We start from the raw sequence: 15,842 nt of genomic DNA on the forward strand, positions 1-15,842 counted from the left end.
CACCTGTTTATTAAGAGCAAAATCAAAAGTCAAGAAAACAGAATTTTTTTCTCTATGAGTTAAGCTATAAATAAAGATGATGATGGAATTGGCATCTTCTGATTTACTTCAGAAACCAAACTAACATGAAGACAGGTTTTCATGGGACTGTCTACTTGGTAATATCATCAAGTATTTGGTATACTTGATAACAAATACCATCAAGATTTGGTATACTTGGTAACAAGTCTTTCTGCAAACAGTTAAATGATCATTGCTGTTTTTGTTTTCAGAAACTAACAGCAAACACGGTAGCATTAAGCTAAAGAAGTATGTATTTAGTAATTTTAAAAAAGAGTAAAACCAGGGCTTTCACTCACCAGTCCATAACACACCAGAGTTCCTTCATGTTGTTCTGGAGGATGGTCCCGGTGAGGCCGATGCGGATGTCACACTTCAAAGCTTTCATGGCCTCTGTCACTCTTGCCTTTGGATTCTTGATTCTGTGAGCTTCGTCCACGATGACGGCTGACCACTCCACACTGTCAAGGAGTAATGAAAGGCAAAATAAAATTCAGTCTAATGGGCTTTAAGTGAGCTGTTTTCTTTACGCAAGTTTTGCAGGCTCTTTGTTCCTTCTTCACTTGATGATTCTTACATCTAATTAAATTAACTAATCATAGCCCACAATAATATAATGCGTATGAAGAATATACAAGGTACAGAGATTATGTTTAAATACAGAAGAATCAAACAATTCTCCTTTAAATATCATTAAAAACAACAAAGGAACTTTTAAAGTAACAATGACAGAAATAAAGAAGACGTAAGCTTTGCAATGTTAAATCTGAATGAAAAAATACCAGTATAGACTTACGATGTTTTTTAAAGTTAGCATACATCACTCTGTTTACTACAAAGATTTAGTATCAATTGTCATCCTAGTAGCAATCAGCACCAATACTGGTTCATCTCCTAAAATGATGCAGAGTACCACAGCAATATAGAGAAATGGCTGGCTTCGGGCAGGCAGCATGGGAAATACTGAAGAGTGAGACAGCACAGATGTGTCTGGAGACAAATGAGGACACATCCAGAGGATGCAGGAACTAACTCAGTGCACACACTTCAGCACTGGGAGTAAGGACTACCACTGTGTGTAGAACACTGAGCACACAAATGTTTTAGGAGCTTCACAAAAACAATGTAGACCTTACCTCACACTGTACATAAATGTTAACTTGACACAGATAGGAGATTTAAATATGAGGCAAAATTACAACACTCACAAAATATAGAAATAAATCCTTATGGTTCTGGGTTAGACACAAACTTCTTAGATATGATACCAAACTCATGGCCAATAAAAATATTTTTGCCAAAGTTGAGCTTCATCAAAGTTAAAAACTTTCTCTTCCATTGATACCATTAGAGGACAGATAGGAGAAAATATTTGCATATAACACTCAGATAAAGAACTATTACATGGAATATATAGAGAACTATCACATCTCAATGCAATACAAGACAACCAAATAAAAGATAGGCAAAATATTTTTTCTTTTTTTGGTCTTTTTGAGACAGGGTCTTGCTATGCAGTTCAGGCTGGCCTTGAGCGCACTTTGTAGCCCAGGCTGGCCTCAAACTCACAACAATCCTCCTAAGTCAGCCTCCCGAATGCTGGGATTACTGGGGTGCGCCACCACACCCTACTAGGCAAGATTTTAATAGACATTTTCCAAATGTCTTTTTGAAGATACACAAATGACATAAGCATGTCTACAGTAATATTCAAATTCGTAAAACGAAAGAATCAAGAATTCACTTTTTAAATTTGTAGTTAATCTAATTAATGACATGCTTTCCTTTACAAAAGAACACCATCAAGTAGAGAAAAAATAATAAATTGGAAAACCCCGTTTGTAACACTCAGTAATATAACCAATTTGGCAAGAATAATTTGCATATGCTAATACTTCTAAGTAAAAGGGCTGAGGGATCAAAAGACTTAAAAATATCATCTCATTTTTCCTGCAGGTTTTATAATTTTCTTAAAGTTGAAAAAAGGTGAAGCCTTCAAGAGCAAAAGGAGAAAAGAGCTACAAAATTGCAGAAGTTGGAAAGAAAATGGACAAGATGAGTTACAAAAGTGGAGAAGGCGATATCTTTGCCAGCGGAGGAGAAAGCAAAGAAACAATCTGATTGGTTATTCAACTCTTAAAAAGCTACAAACTTGCAAGGCAGGCGCTTATGCCTCTGAGCTAAATGGGGCTGGGATTTAGCTCAGCAGCATAAGCACCTGCCTTGCAAGCAGGCAGTCGTGAGTTCGATCCCTGGTACCGATAAAAACAAAAAAGACCAAAAAAAAAAAAAAAAAGAAAAAGCTAGAAACTGGTGGTACCAGATACCTCAACAGCGACAAATCAGTGACAACAGTCTGTTTAGGGAGCTCCTAGACACCCATTCCCACTCCACAAAACACTTGGATCAAGTTATTGTAAAGCTCAGCAGCACGAGCACCTGCCTGGCAAGTGCAGTGTGAGGTCCTGAATTTGGTTCCTGGTACCAAAGGAAAAAAAATTGGACCTTCACCTACCCTAATGCCCCAAAATTCCAAACCCACATATTTACCTGAGAAGTGAAAATATAAGTACACAAAAGGATTAGATACAAATATCTCTTAAAATTTTATTTGTAGTAACCCCAAACTGAGCATGGAGTGAGCTGGTTTCCCCTGTAAGCCCTTCATCATATCTGTCTCTTTAAATCTTATGCATATATTACTTTGATATAAGTTGAAGTAAAAAGAATAATGGTAATAACAAAAAGATATATACTCCATCCTATGTGGTATGTTTATTCTCTGGATCATCTGTGATAAATGTACAGAGCATTACTCTCACAAAAATAATATTAGTCCTCATAAAATATAAATTATTTCATGTATCTCAAATTAATGCCATTTGAGCTAACAAATGATAAAATAAATATGAAAAACTTGTAATGTTCTCTCTTAAAAATATATGACTCATGGTTATATAATTCTTGTTTAATATTTATAAAAGTCACAAAATAACCACTGGAAAAAATATCTTCAGCAACTATTATGTGCTAAATTTATAATAAGCACTGTACTATAAAATTAAAGATAAAATGTACATTAATAAGCTTATAGTTTAAAAAGAATTAACATATAACTGGTACTACAATAATTTATTGTATTTGTCTAACTGCAAGCCATCCTTTTGGGTGGTACAGTATACTGGCTAGAGTTAGATGGTTAATGTTTAAATCTCATGTCCATCATTGACTTAACTGTGTAGTTTTGGACAAATTACATAACCTGCCTGACTCAGATTAAACTGTCTTCTGCCAGCATCTATTAAACAGTAACATGCTAACTTGTTGGTTTATAAGTGGTATAATATCAAATCTCAGACTTGACAAAAAGGATAGCTCTATATTCAACCTTACCAATGTGAATGGTCTAAATACCCTGGTTTATATAAAGGCAATGCTTATCATTGGGCTGGGGATGTAACTCAGTGGTAGAGCAGTTGCCTAGTAAGCACAAGGTCCTAGGTTCAATCCCTAGGACCGTGGGGGAAAAAACCCAACACTTAAACAAAATGAACAAAAGAGCAAGATTCAACAACAAAGAGCTCCATTTCAAAACTAACAGGTACGCTGAAATATAAAAATAAGGATTACACATGCAGCATGCATAAGACTTTATTGGTAATGTTGACTTTTTAAACAAAACATCAAGACAGGAATTAATACTAGAAATGAAAAGGAATACATCTTTTTAAATAGAAGAGTTAATTCATCAGGCAAACACAATCATAAATGCACGTGTACCTAGTAACCCAGCTTCAAAATACATGAATTGAAACCTACAGAATGGAAAAAAGAAAAAATCTATTTCAACTCTTCTCTCTTAGAAATTGTAAAGCAACCCAATACAAAATCAGTAAATACAGAGAACATCTGAGGAACCCTTAATTAACTAGATTTATTGATATTTACAGAATACTATACTCAATATGTAGAATCGAGTATTACACAAATCAGAAAACACAAGTTACATCAAAATGACTAAAAACAGACTGACAGTAGTAACACTGATAAAGACACACAGCAACCGAGCTGTCAGGAAAATGGTACGGTCACTCTGGAAAAAGACTTGTCTGCTTCTGTGAATTTAGACCTTTGCGGGGTCAAGGATAAGCGCAGTGGTACAGGCGTCTGCTTGGCATGTACAAGATCCTGCTTTTGGTTTCTGGTATCAACAACAACAAAAACTTTAAACAGTCGCTTACCCTAAAACCCCAAAATTCCACTCCCACATATTTACCCAAGAGAAATGAAAATGTAAGTACAAAAAAGGACTAGATACAAATATCCCTTAAATTTTTATTTACAGCAACCCCAAACTACAAAAACTAAATACCCACACTCAAATAAAATGAAATACAGCTTAGTTTAAGGGAACAGTTGGTGGCCCCAACATATGAGCTGTATGACTCCTCACAGAAAATGTTTTCCCATCCCTGATCAAGAATAAGCGAACCATATACAGTTGTCTGAGTATCTGAGAATGATTGACCCAGGGTCAAAATATACAGATGACTGAGTCATATAAAATGTCATGGTATTTGCACATGACCTATGTGTCTCTTTCCTTTAATCTCTAAGAAAAATGCAATGTAAATAGTTGTTATAGTGGTGTAGCGAATAATGGAAAGAAAAAAAGGACCTACATGTTTAGTACAGATGTGTTTATTTTTACAAATATTTTTGATCTGCATTAAATTGAATACCTGGATATATAACTCAGGATCATAAAGAGTCAACTATACTTAAAATCAATATTACTGCCTACAAATTAAAGTTTATTCAAGTTGATTAATAAAATTCTTCTAATGGGTTTGATCACCAAGTTCTGGAAAAGCCTGATCTTATTCATTCCATCATTTTCTATATAAGCTGCTTTATCCAAAGCCACATAGCTAATTAGTGACCTTTTAACTCTTAAATATATTTCCAGTTTATAAAATCTGTGAGACACATGCTGAGAGTTGTTCTTTATTTTTATGTTATACCAAAGCATCTTTATGCTGAACTTGAAGGATTACCTTCAATGTATTACCTGGTTGTCTGCCATTAACTCTCTCAATGACAGTAATTCAAACTGATTGTAACTGTGATACTTTAGCACTTCAATGATTTACTAGGTAATTTTTTCCAATGATACCCTAGGTATAAGTTGTATCCTTTTAGGGAGAAATCTAAGCTTATAGCAGATCAAAGTTTATGGCTTTACCAAGCCTCAAGCTGTGGCTAGCACAACTATGAATAGTTTAGACTGGACAACCATTTCCCCGTGACCAGGCTATTACAAACCCTTGTACCCACTCACTAATACTACCAAATAAAACACCACACACTAGACAACATCAGAACTTTATTTTCTTACAATCCTGTAAGCTAGAAATCCCAGATCCAGGTGCAAGCAGGTTGGGCCTCACAGGTCCCTTCCTCTGTGTATAATTATTCTCAGTGTCTGTTTATCTTCATATAAGCAGACCTGTGGGATCACATCCCCATCCAAACCACCTCATTTTACCTAGCTCTTTAAAGACCTATCTTGAAATACGATTACATTCTGAGGTACTCGGATTGGGAACTGTGCATATGAATTTGGGGGTGAAGGGACACAACTAAGCCCATAATAAACCTCTATCAACCTAGCTTTCCACTATCTGTCCATCTAGTACACAGGTACTTACCAAACGCAAATCTAATCATTTACATCACACTTGTAATTTGCTAAAAACTCTTCAGAAACACTCTGCTGCCCTAGAGACAGAGACCAAATACTCTAGGTGACTTTCAATCCTACTTATGATACGTGTAACTCATTGAGTTGTCGTCTAACTACATCCTTCTTACATTCTAGGCTACAGTGACAGTGTATTCTGCCATTCTATATTCACAACAGATACTCAGAATTCAAATTTTTTATAAAACTGCTATCCTATCCAGAGACACCATGTACATAAAAGGTTGTGTATGAGTTATGGGAAAAGTTTTATTATTCTTTCACAGGCATTGTACTGGTTTTACCCTCTACTGATTTTAACACAGTAAGAAAATGTAGAAAATCTGATGTGGACTTTTGTCAGAGAATAAATTATTACAAACTACATATTTCAATAAATTTGAAATGAAATGAAATCAAGCTGAAGGCAATTTAAAGTTTTCTTTAAAAATCACACCATAGGGGATACTTTTGATACTGATGTTTCTTTCCCATTATTCTTATTACCTGTTGAGCTCATCCAGACATAAGCGCAGCGTTTCATACGTTGTTAGAGCAATTTCACATTTCCTTTGCCTTACACGAATCAATTCATTGTCTTTTTTGTTACCATGCACAATAGTGACTCTGAAATATCCCCAGGTATCCAATTCATCCTTCCAGTTGTAGAGGACAGAAAGAGGTGCAACTATTAAAAACATCTAAAAAGAAAAAAAATTTTTTGATGATTCTTAGAAATTAAAAAGAACTACCACGTGAAATCTAGAAAACTACCAGTCTTATTTTTAGATGCTGATAGTGTGGTTAATAAGAATAAATACAAATTAGTACTTGACTATATTTGGTCATAGAAGGCTATCAAAAATTACTTTGTTGCTTAGTTTTTTATTAGGATTAATATTAGGTAATCACATTCACAGGATCAATTATTTTTTATTCTCACTCCCCAAAACAACTGAAAGATTCATCATGTTTCTCACTTCTGAGACGAAATACTTAACACACAAAGTTAAAGGAGGAAGTTTATAGAGTTTCAGTTTATAGTTCAGCTCTAGAGGTTTCAGTCCATAATCAGCGGGCTCCATGGCACACAGGCATTGCAGAGGAGAAACAGTTCATGGTAGGTAGAAGGTGGCAAAGCAAGCAAGAAGTGCAAGACCAAGCCTCTTGCTGTTCCTCATACCACATCCAGGCTATCGAGATTAAGGTGGTGCCAAACTAATCAGTGGACTGATTTAGTAATCACACATCCTTAATCCCAGCATCACACACTTTACATTCAGCTGCCTCTGTATAAGCCCTACCTATAACTGCGGGAGGCTTTGAAGGGACATCTACAAGCCATCACATTCCACCCCAGTTCTCCAAAGACTCATGTACACTGCGCTTTACACAAAAGCCATTTAGTCCATTTCTTCTCTAAGCATTGCCAGGTCCTAATAATTTCAACAATGCTTAAAAGTCTAGATCCCAAGTCTCCTCTGAGATTTAAGGCAAATTCTTAGCTACAGGGCCCTATACAAATGAAAAGTAAACACTTCCAACATTCAATGGCACAAGATAAACACTACCATTGTATAAGGTACAATAAAGAGACACAAAAGAACTGGACCAAAGCAAGTCCAAAATCCACCAGGGCGAGCATTAAGTCCTGCAGTTTCATGTCCAGCATCCCTGGCAATCTCTGACAAGCTGTGAATTTGCAAGAGCTCAGGTGGCTTCGCCCTATGGCACTGAGAGTAGTTACAGCTCCCATGGCTTCTCTCTTAGGCTGGCTCAGATCCCTCACTGAAGTTCTATCAAATAATCTACATTCTTGGCTTCTCCAAACTATTGAGGTCTCTACTGCACCTTGGGCTTCACACAATGGTCCCTCAGGGGCAAGCTCTCTGGCTTCCCAGGTCGGCTTCTGAAATCTTGGTGGAAGACTTTCTCGTAGGGAATCAACCCCCATTAAGTGCCTGTTAGGGTGCCACTCATAGGAACCCAATCTTACCCAGTCAAGTACTTGTTCAGGCACCCTAGTAGGGACCGAGTTTACTATTTGTCCCTGAGGGAGGCAGGGACAGGATATGATGAGGGTGAAAGACAAAAGGACACAGTTAGTTTAGAATGTGGGAGATAGGAGTCTGTTATCAGTGGACAAAGAGCCCTGAGTGTCTGGCTAACCTTGCTTTTATTCACTTTGACACAAGCAATCAGGGCACACAAGATTCATCTTCTTTCTGTTATCTGAAGTACATGCCCAGGTAAATAACTGGTTCACAGCTGTGTTGACCCTTACCTAGAACCTACAATATGTCAGCATGTCTGAATATCACCTTTCCCCTTCATGCTCACAGAGGTCATTTAGGCCTCAATTCTTATTATCTGGTCTCCCACACTTCCCAACTCCACAACTCTTGCTTTCAGGATACACTTAGAACCAGCACCATGTGGATGATGCCAAGGCTTTACAAACCTAGAATAAAGGTTGTAGAAACTGTCCCTAATCTTGTCCTTATGATTAGCTTTCCCTTTTTTATGCAGTTCAGGCTGGCCTTGGGCTTACTTTGTAGCCCAGACTGGTCTTGAATAGCTTTTACTTTTTACTGGACCACTTCCATTTATAAGCAAATATAGTATTTCCCAGGGTTAAAAGAAGCAAACAATTCAAAAAGCAAAATAAAACAACAAAAATAATCTTCTGCATCTCTGTACCTCTCTCCAGGTATCATGCAATTAATCTACTCTCTTTATAGCAATGATGCTCAAGAATTATCAGTTATCAATATTATTTTGACTATCTTCCTGTTCTCTTGAACTCACGAGTAGGACTTCTGCCCTAATGCCTCCGCTGTAGTTTGAATGTTTTCCAAAGGTTTGTATGTTAAGGCCTTGGTCTCTACCCTGTGGCATGCCTGGAAGGTGGAAGAACCTGTAAGAGGTGGGGCTAGTAAAAGGAAGCTGTATCTTGGTGTTACCCTTGGAGATTCCTGGCATCTCCTTCTCTTTCACTTTGTAATAGCCTTGAAGTGAGCAGCTTCCCTGTATCTCACTCTAGGTCGAAAAGGCAGCAGGCCAACTGACCAGGAATATACCCTCCTCCTTATAAGTTTTTATCCTAGATATTTTGTTATAGCAATGAGAAGCTAACTCATGCAGCCTTCAAACAAAACAGTCCTTATTAAAAGTACTAGTATAATTATTTAATTTTTGTAAGAATTCTTTGGGGTTCCACTGAACAATTTTCTGTAGTAACCCTGAAAACTGCTGCCATTTTAATGTTTTTATTTCTCATTATTACTAATACTGCTAACCTGTTATGTATAACAGAGTTAACAGTAAGTTTGTTTTCTAAAGTTTTATACTTGTCCTACGGGACAGAGATGAACTAATTAAACATGGTGAAAATTTTCCAACACACTGCTAAATCCTGCCCTTTTTTCTGAGAAACATTTCGTCTATTTTTTCAGCCATTTTTTTCACCAGGACAAAGTCAAATCTATGACTGTGTTTTGAAAAGAAAGAAGAAAACAAAGATTAATCTACTGAATGTGAGAGTTCCTTTTCCCTACCCTACTATGAAATGTGTCCAAGTACTTTCTTGTCCTACTTGGTTCACTTAAATACTTGGCTCTTTGGAGTTTATCACTGTGATAGTTTACCCTATGGTTCCATCTTTCTCCTACTTTTAAATATAAAACCAGGACAAATATAGTGTCTCCCTTTGAAATTTTGTATATTAAAGATGAAATTGGTGGGTCCAAATTCCATCTGGGTACTCTCAGTAGGTTTCCAAAATTCCAGTAGTACCTACTATACAACTGCAATACCAAGAATTTATCCTACAATTATAACTGCAAAGTTGCCAAGATATATACGTAATGATGTGCATTGTTGAAATTAGTGGTTTACGAAGGAATAGATTTGTTATAGGACACATACATTTATAGGAGTATTTTATAATATTCACCCACAAAGTTAAATGCCAAAGAGTGCAAGATTGCTGTCTGTAGAATAGAAACCCAAAGAATCCAGCTGAGGGCCTGGATCCCACAGGAAGGTCCTGCACAAGTGCAGCCAGGGGCCTGCATCCCACAGCAGTGTCTCATGCAACTCTGTATCTAGTATCCACAATAGGAAGATCCTTACAATAGACAAGAGTAAAATCAAATTTGTTGGCAATCCTGTGTAAGATCTGCTGAAAAGAGGCTGTACTTTAAAACTTGCGATAGAGTTCAGTATCATGGGGCTGGGGATTTAGCTCAGCGGCATAAGCTCCTGCCTTGCAAGCAGGCAGTCATGAGTTCGATCCCCAGTACCGATAAAAAAGAAAAAGACAGAAAAAAAAAAAAAAAAAAAAAGAGTTCAGTATCATAATAAAATAATGAGTTGCAAAAAAAGCACTTCATCTTTATTCCTATCCAGTCTCCTGGATGCTGAAGGTAATATAAAAGACATGTAAGTATAATGTACGGTTTTTGGATAACATGTTTTATTAGAAATCTCTTTTTATAAGAATCACATATATAGGGTCTATCAAAAAAAACTGTATATATAATTCAGGAAAAGAAAACTAGTATGATGTTTTTTTCAGCAAATCGGGTTACCCTCACCCTAGAGGATATCCTTTTTGCAGAAACTCATTACAATGGTGACCCTTACAGAAGAAATTGAAAATGCATGTATTGTAATTTCAATGACCAAGGTTACCTGAGCAGCAGTTTGCCATACTAATAAATGACTGGAATCCAGTGGCTACCACTTAAGAGCACCTCTTGTAATTGCAGAAGCTAAAGATAACTTGAATTAAACTCAATGTTTCAATAAATCTAACATTAAAATATTTATCCAAGTTTTTCTTTTCCTGAAGTATGTATACATTTTTGGTGGGTTTTATATTTATAAGCGTAAGTTCATGAAGCTAAAATATGCATAATAATAGGACTCAGTCACATGGTAAAAGCAAAGACATCAAGTCTTTCTAATTTCAACTTTCTCAAACATGTAAAATTTGTTTCTTAATTTCAACGATTTAGTTGCTAAGCAACTTTAAATATTAATGAAACACCTTTGCTGCTAGTATCTGCACCTATCTTTTCCTTCTCACATCTATAAAAACAACCTAAAGAAGTTTTGAACTAACTTTACATGTACACCCATGGAAGTTTAACAAACTGATCAGAGCAAATCATGTAAATCCAGTCTAACAACAGAATGACACTCCAAAACAAGCTGAAGCTGAAATTGTATTTTGCCATTCTGGAGACAATTTAACTAGTGGATGAAATTAGTCATCCTTCAAAAATTAGGACTATGATATAAATATTCTAATGTCATTAAGCTCTTATGTTTTAAAAACTTATACTATGTGGTATTAGATGCTTCTTGGGGAACCATCTCAGACTGCCTTCAAAGCCCGGGGACATGAGGACACCTGAGGACATGACTTTACTTGTCTAGCACAGGTGCACAGTGGGATACAACTATGTAACTGTGACGTAGCACAGGTAAACACTCATGCGCTGTGAGGTAAACACTGAGCACCATATGAGAATGTAAACATGAGACAACCACCAGTATAAGAATTATACAATGAAAAAAAAAAAAGAATTATAGAATGAAGATGCAGGCGGCTCTTGTACTCTCTCTGCTCTGCTTCATGCTGCCTGCTGCTGTTGCTGATGTCTTGCACTCGGGTGTTTATTAATCTGGGGATCTATGACCATTAATCTGGGGATTCCACCTATGAAAATCTGCCCTCGAGCAGGCAGACAAATACCATCTTCATAAGTTGAGTATGTGTAGATACTTTACCTTTTTTATTGTAGACGAAGTGGGTTCTTTTTTCACACGTCTTAGTAAAAACTCTGGCATGTTATTTTCAATATCTTCACGAGTTCCCTTTTTATGCAAAACTGCAGCCAAAAATGAAATAACCTGAGGGGAAAAACTGTTTCAATCATTGTTTATAAAGTATCATGATATATAAAATTTCACTCTTGTATGACTACCCAGTAAGTGATAAAATAAGTAAAAAAATATTTTAGGAATAAAAATATAGGGCTAGGGATATTGCTCAGTGGTGCAGCATCTGCCTGGCAAGTATGAAAAGTTCAATTCCCAGTACCAAAAACAAAACACACTGAGGATTAAAAATAACACAAAATATTAGTGCTAATTTTAATTTTTGTGTTACCAAATAAATGTGTAATAGTACATTATCTGTGAGCACATTAAAAAGAAAACCTTCACATTACAAGCTATGTAGTCAATGAATTCTTTCTTAATTCTGTCAGTTGGACCATTGCCTTCTGATTTGTTTGTATTCCTGGAAACTATCTCTACATATTCTTTATTAAAATAAAATACACATATTCTTTCCTTAAAGGGAGTAATATATGATCATAAATTTGTGCATTTCTGTTTATCTAATAAATATAGGTGGGAAGATAAAATGTTATCTTAATATAGTCTAATATAATTGATCACTATGCCCACCAATTTGAATAACAGTTGTTTAGCAAAAATCAAATAAGAAAGAAAAAGAACATGTAGCCACATATAATGAACAGCAAGAAATATTGCATCAAATAAGATTTTGGTTCAAATTTTAGCTTTGACTGCTAGACAACTATATGAACTTGGGGAAATAGCCTCCCTGAATAACATCTATAAAAATGGTAAAAAACAATATTGATTTTACATGTAGAGGATGAAATAATTTCATCCCAACAAATGAGACACTTTTGATGAAATGGAGAAATAGAACTTACCAAAATTGATGTAAAAAGAAATAAAATTTATATTCTCATTTATCCATAAAAGAAAACTGAGTACATACTTATAAGCTTTACACAAAGAAAATTAAGGTCTAGATGGTTTTACTGACAGAGTGATCTAATGCTTCAGAAAAATATTATACCAATCTTAAAATGCCAATACATGTATTCAAGGAAAGCTGACAAACCAATCAAAACTTTGGAAATGGAAAGTTAACAAACCAATCAAAACTTTGGAAATGAAACTGGCCAAAAAAGTTATCATAAAAGGAATATAAAGAAATGATCAAGCTGGGCCTTTAGCTCAGTGGCCTAAGCATCTGTCTGGCAAGTGCAAGGTCATGAATTTGATCCCCAGTACCAAAAAAAAAAAAAAAAAAAGGATCATAAATATAAGAACAGTCAAGTTGAACAATGGTACAGGATGAAACGACCATAAACAGATCCACTCACATCTGGACACTTTACTTATAGTAGAAGTAGCACAGCAAAATGGTAGAAATAATCTTCAATAAAAAGTAGGACAACTAGGCATCCAAAGGAAAAGGTTGCCTTCCTACCTATGTCATAGCATGCACATACACATGGGCGCGTGCGTGCGCGTGTGCACACACACACACACACACACAATCAGTGTCAGGGAAGAGGCAAACCTAAAGGTGAAAGTCAAAAGAGTAAAGTGATGACAAGAGGGAACATCTTAATGACTCAGGGTACAGAAAGACTTCTTAGACAGAACCCTAAAAATGCTAACCATGAAAGAAAAGACTGATGACCTCTAAATTAAGCACTGTCCTTAAAAAGTATACTGGGAAATGGAAAAGATGAAACCTTCTATCGTTTAATGTCTCTGGAAGGCAGGTTGACAGTCTCCACCAAACTTCAAGACACAAACACATTTGACTTAGAAATTTGACTATCCTACATATATTTGCTATTTGTCATTAAACAGACAAAAGCCCTCTCCCTAAAGGAATGGTTAAATAAATTACAGAATATCTATTCTATCAAATGTAGTAATTTAAATGAATTGTCAATCTTTATGCAGAGATACAGAAAGTTCTCCAGGATTTACACTTACGTGAAATTACAAAGAGGCAGAATAACATATAGGAAGAATGACTCAGTTTCATTTATTAATATATACACATTCATTAAAATTAGCATTTATTTGACAAAATAAGAAACAAGATTGTACCTCATAAAAATTAACTGTGTGTTCAATTATAGTATTAAGAAAGTGAAGACAAAATATAGAATGGTAAACAGTATTTATAAATCATATATCTGATAAGGGTTTAGTATCTAAAGCATACAAAGAAGTACTATGACTGGATAATAAAAAAAAGACCAATTAAAAAAATGATAAAGGACTTGAACACACTTTCTCCAAAAAAAGATAAGATAGATATACAAAATGCCTATGAAAATACATTTAACAGTACTGGTAATTACAAAATAAATACAACTCATATGCACAAAAAGATACTATTCACGGTACTAGAACAGATATAATGAAAAATAGAAAATAAGTGTTCACAATGATGTGAAGAAACAAGAAACCTTGTACTGTACATTATTGGTGGAAACACAAAATGATATCATTACTATGGGAAATGGTATGGCAGTTCCTGAAAAGATAAAAAGAAAGTATTGCTGTACCATCCAGCAATTCTACAGCTAGATAATATACATGAGAACTGAACATATGTCCTCAGAGAAACTTGGACACTAATATTTTATGGAAGCATTATTCCACATGACAAAGGTTAAAACAGCCTAAATGATAAAACCTATTACATACAATGTAATATTACTCATTCATATAAAAGATAAAGGAATTAAGTACTCATACATGGTATAATTTGGATAAATCTCAAAAATATCACAGTGATAGAAGCCAGACATTAAAACTCAGGCATTATATGATCCCTTTTATATGAAATATTTAGAATAGTCAAGTCCTTGAGAGAGAAGAAAAATCAAGGTTGTCAGAGGAAGAGGAAATGAAAAGTGGTACTCTTTTGTGGGGGAGCCACTGGGAACTGAACACAAAGGCTTCAGTTCTACACCGTGCACATGCTATAGGACTACAGTGTCCCAGTCCTTTACTTCTGTATTTTTCAGACAGGGTCTTGCTAAGTCACTAAGTTGCCCAGGCCAGCATTAGCTCCTCTGCTTCAGCCTCCCCAAATGCTGAGATCACAAGCATGCATCACTGCCTATGGAGTAGTCCTCTGTTTTGATGTAAAAAGCTTGAAACTAGAGAGGTGCACTGTGTATGCACTAAATGCATTAAATGTGTCTTTAAAATGGATTCCACCTAACTAAATATGATAGGTGGCATGTTTATAAGAATGTGTTAGTGTACTAAGGTATAATCCAAATTGTTTTTCTTAAAAGGGTAAAAATTGTATACACAGTGTCAAGCTAGTACATATTAATGATTTAATAAATAGTATCTATTTTTGTGGCATCTTCCCTTAAAGGAAGTTTTGTCCCTTATACATACTTTCTATATTCCAAAAAAGTAGATTTTGAGAAAATTATGTTGTAAAAAAGATCATAAAATAATGATTTACAAGAATGGTCAAAACCTGTCTTGAGCTTTAAAATATTCTCTAAAAACGTTGCATCTTAACTGGCAGAAGTTACGTGAAACTTTGAAGTCTGACCAACAAGGTTTATATCAGCTATAAGACTAAGGCAATTTACATAAATAGCCTCTAGAAATTTCAATTTTTTAGCCAATAAAATGGAGGCAATGGTGTCTAATTAACAGATGTTTAATGGCAAATGCCTATCTTAGCCACTTTCTCTTCACTGAGCTACAAAGCCTGACACCATGGCTTCATGAGAGGTTTACTTTGGCTCAGCTTCAATCCATGGTATTCAGGCTCCAAGACAGCAGTGGCATCGTGAGAGAGGAAAGCTGCTCCAGTCATGGCAGCCAGGAAGAAGGGACGGAGGAGGAGGCAGGAAGGGAGAGGCACCCTTCAGGTCACACCCTCAGTGTGTTCTCTTTTCATCAAGCCCACCGGCTACCCACACATTCAGCCCCTCAAAGCTTCAGTCACCTCTGGACACATGAGACTCCTGAGGGACAGTTTAGATCAATGTCTAGCATAAAGCTTGGCAGAGAGAGTGAGTTAAATATAATCTATACCCACAGAACCACATCCTTACCGAATTCAACTTACAAGTCACTAATAGATTGAAAAAAAAGTTTATTCCCTACCCCATGACTGGCACTGTGCTGGGTGCTGGAATAGTCT

General features: G+C 35.8%; 1 protein-coding gene across 7 annotated transcripts in view; it reads right to left on the reverse strand.

The window, feature by feature from the left end:
• The window catches only part of Ercc6l2 (ERCC excision repair 6 like 2), a 114,024-nt gene that overhangs the window by 83,733 nt on the left and 14,449 nt on the right, over positions 1 to 15,842 (reverse strand). For 6 of the 7 annotated variants that reach the window (XM_063227388.1, XM_063227389.1, XM_063227390.1 and 3 more), the window contains exons 3-5: positions 11,603 to 11,725; positions 6,311 to 6,504; positions 360 to 521 (exon numbers count right to left, since the gene is read on the reverse strand). In XM_063227388.1, the coding sequence (XP_063083458.1) occupies positions 360 to 521; positions 6,311 to 6,504; positions 11,603 to 11,725 (479 nt within the window). Of the gene's footprint in view, positions 1 to 359; positions 522 to 6,310; positions 6,505 to 11,602; positions 11,739 to 15,842 lie in introns of all 7 variants that reach the window. The other variant, XM_063227391.1, reaches the window with a different exon arrangement.

Source organism: Cavia porcellus, unplaced genomic scaffold (genome assembly GCF_034190915.1).
Source record: "Cavia porcellus strain 051 isolate PalLab524CR breed Dunkin Hartley unplaced genomic scaffold, mCavPor4.1 scaffold_17, whole genome shotgun sequence".
In the NCBI taxonomy this organism is placed as follows: domain Eukaryota; kingdom Metazoa; phylum Chordata; class Mammalia; order Rodentia; family Caviidae; genus Cavia; species Cavia porcellus.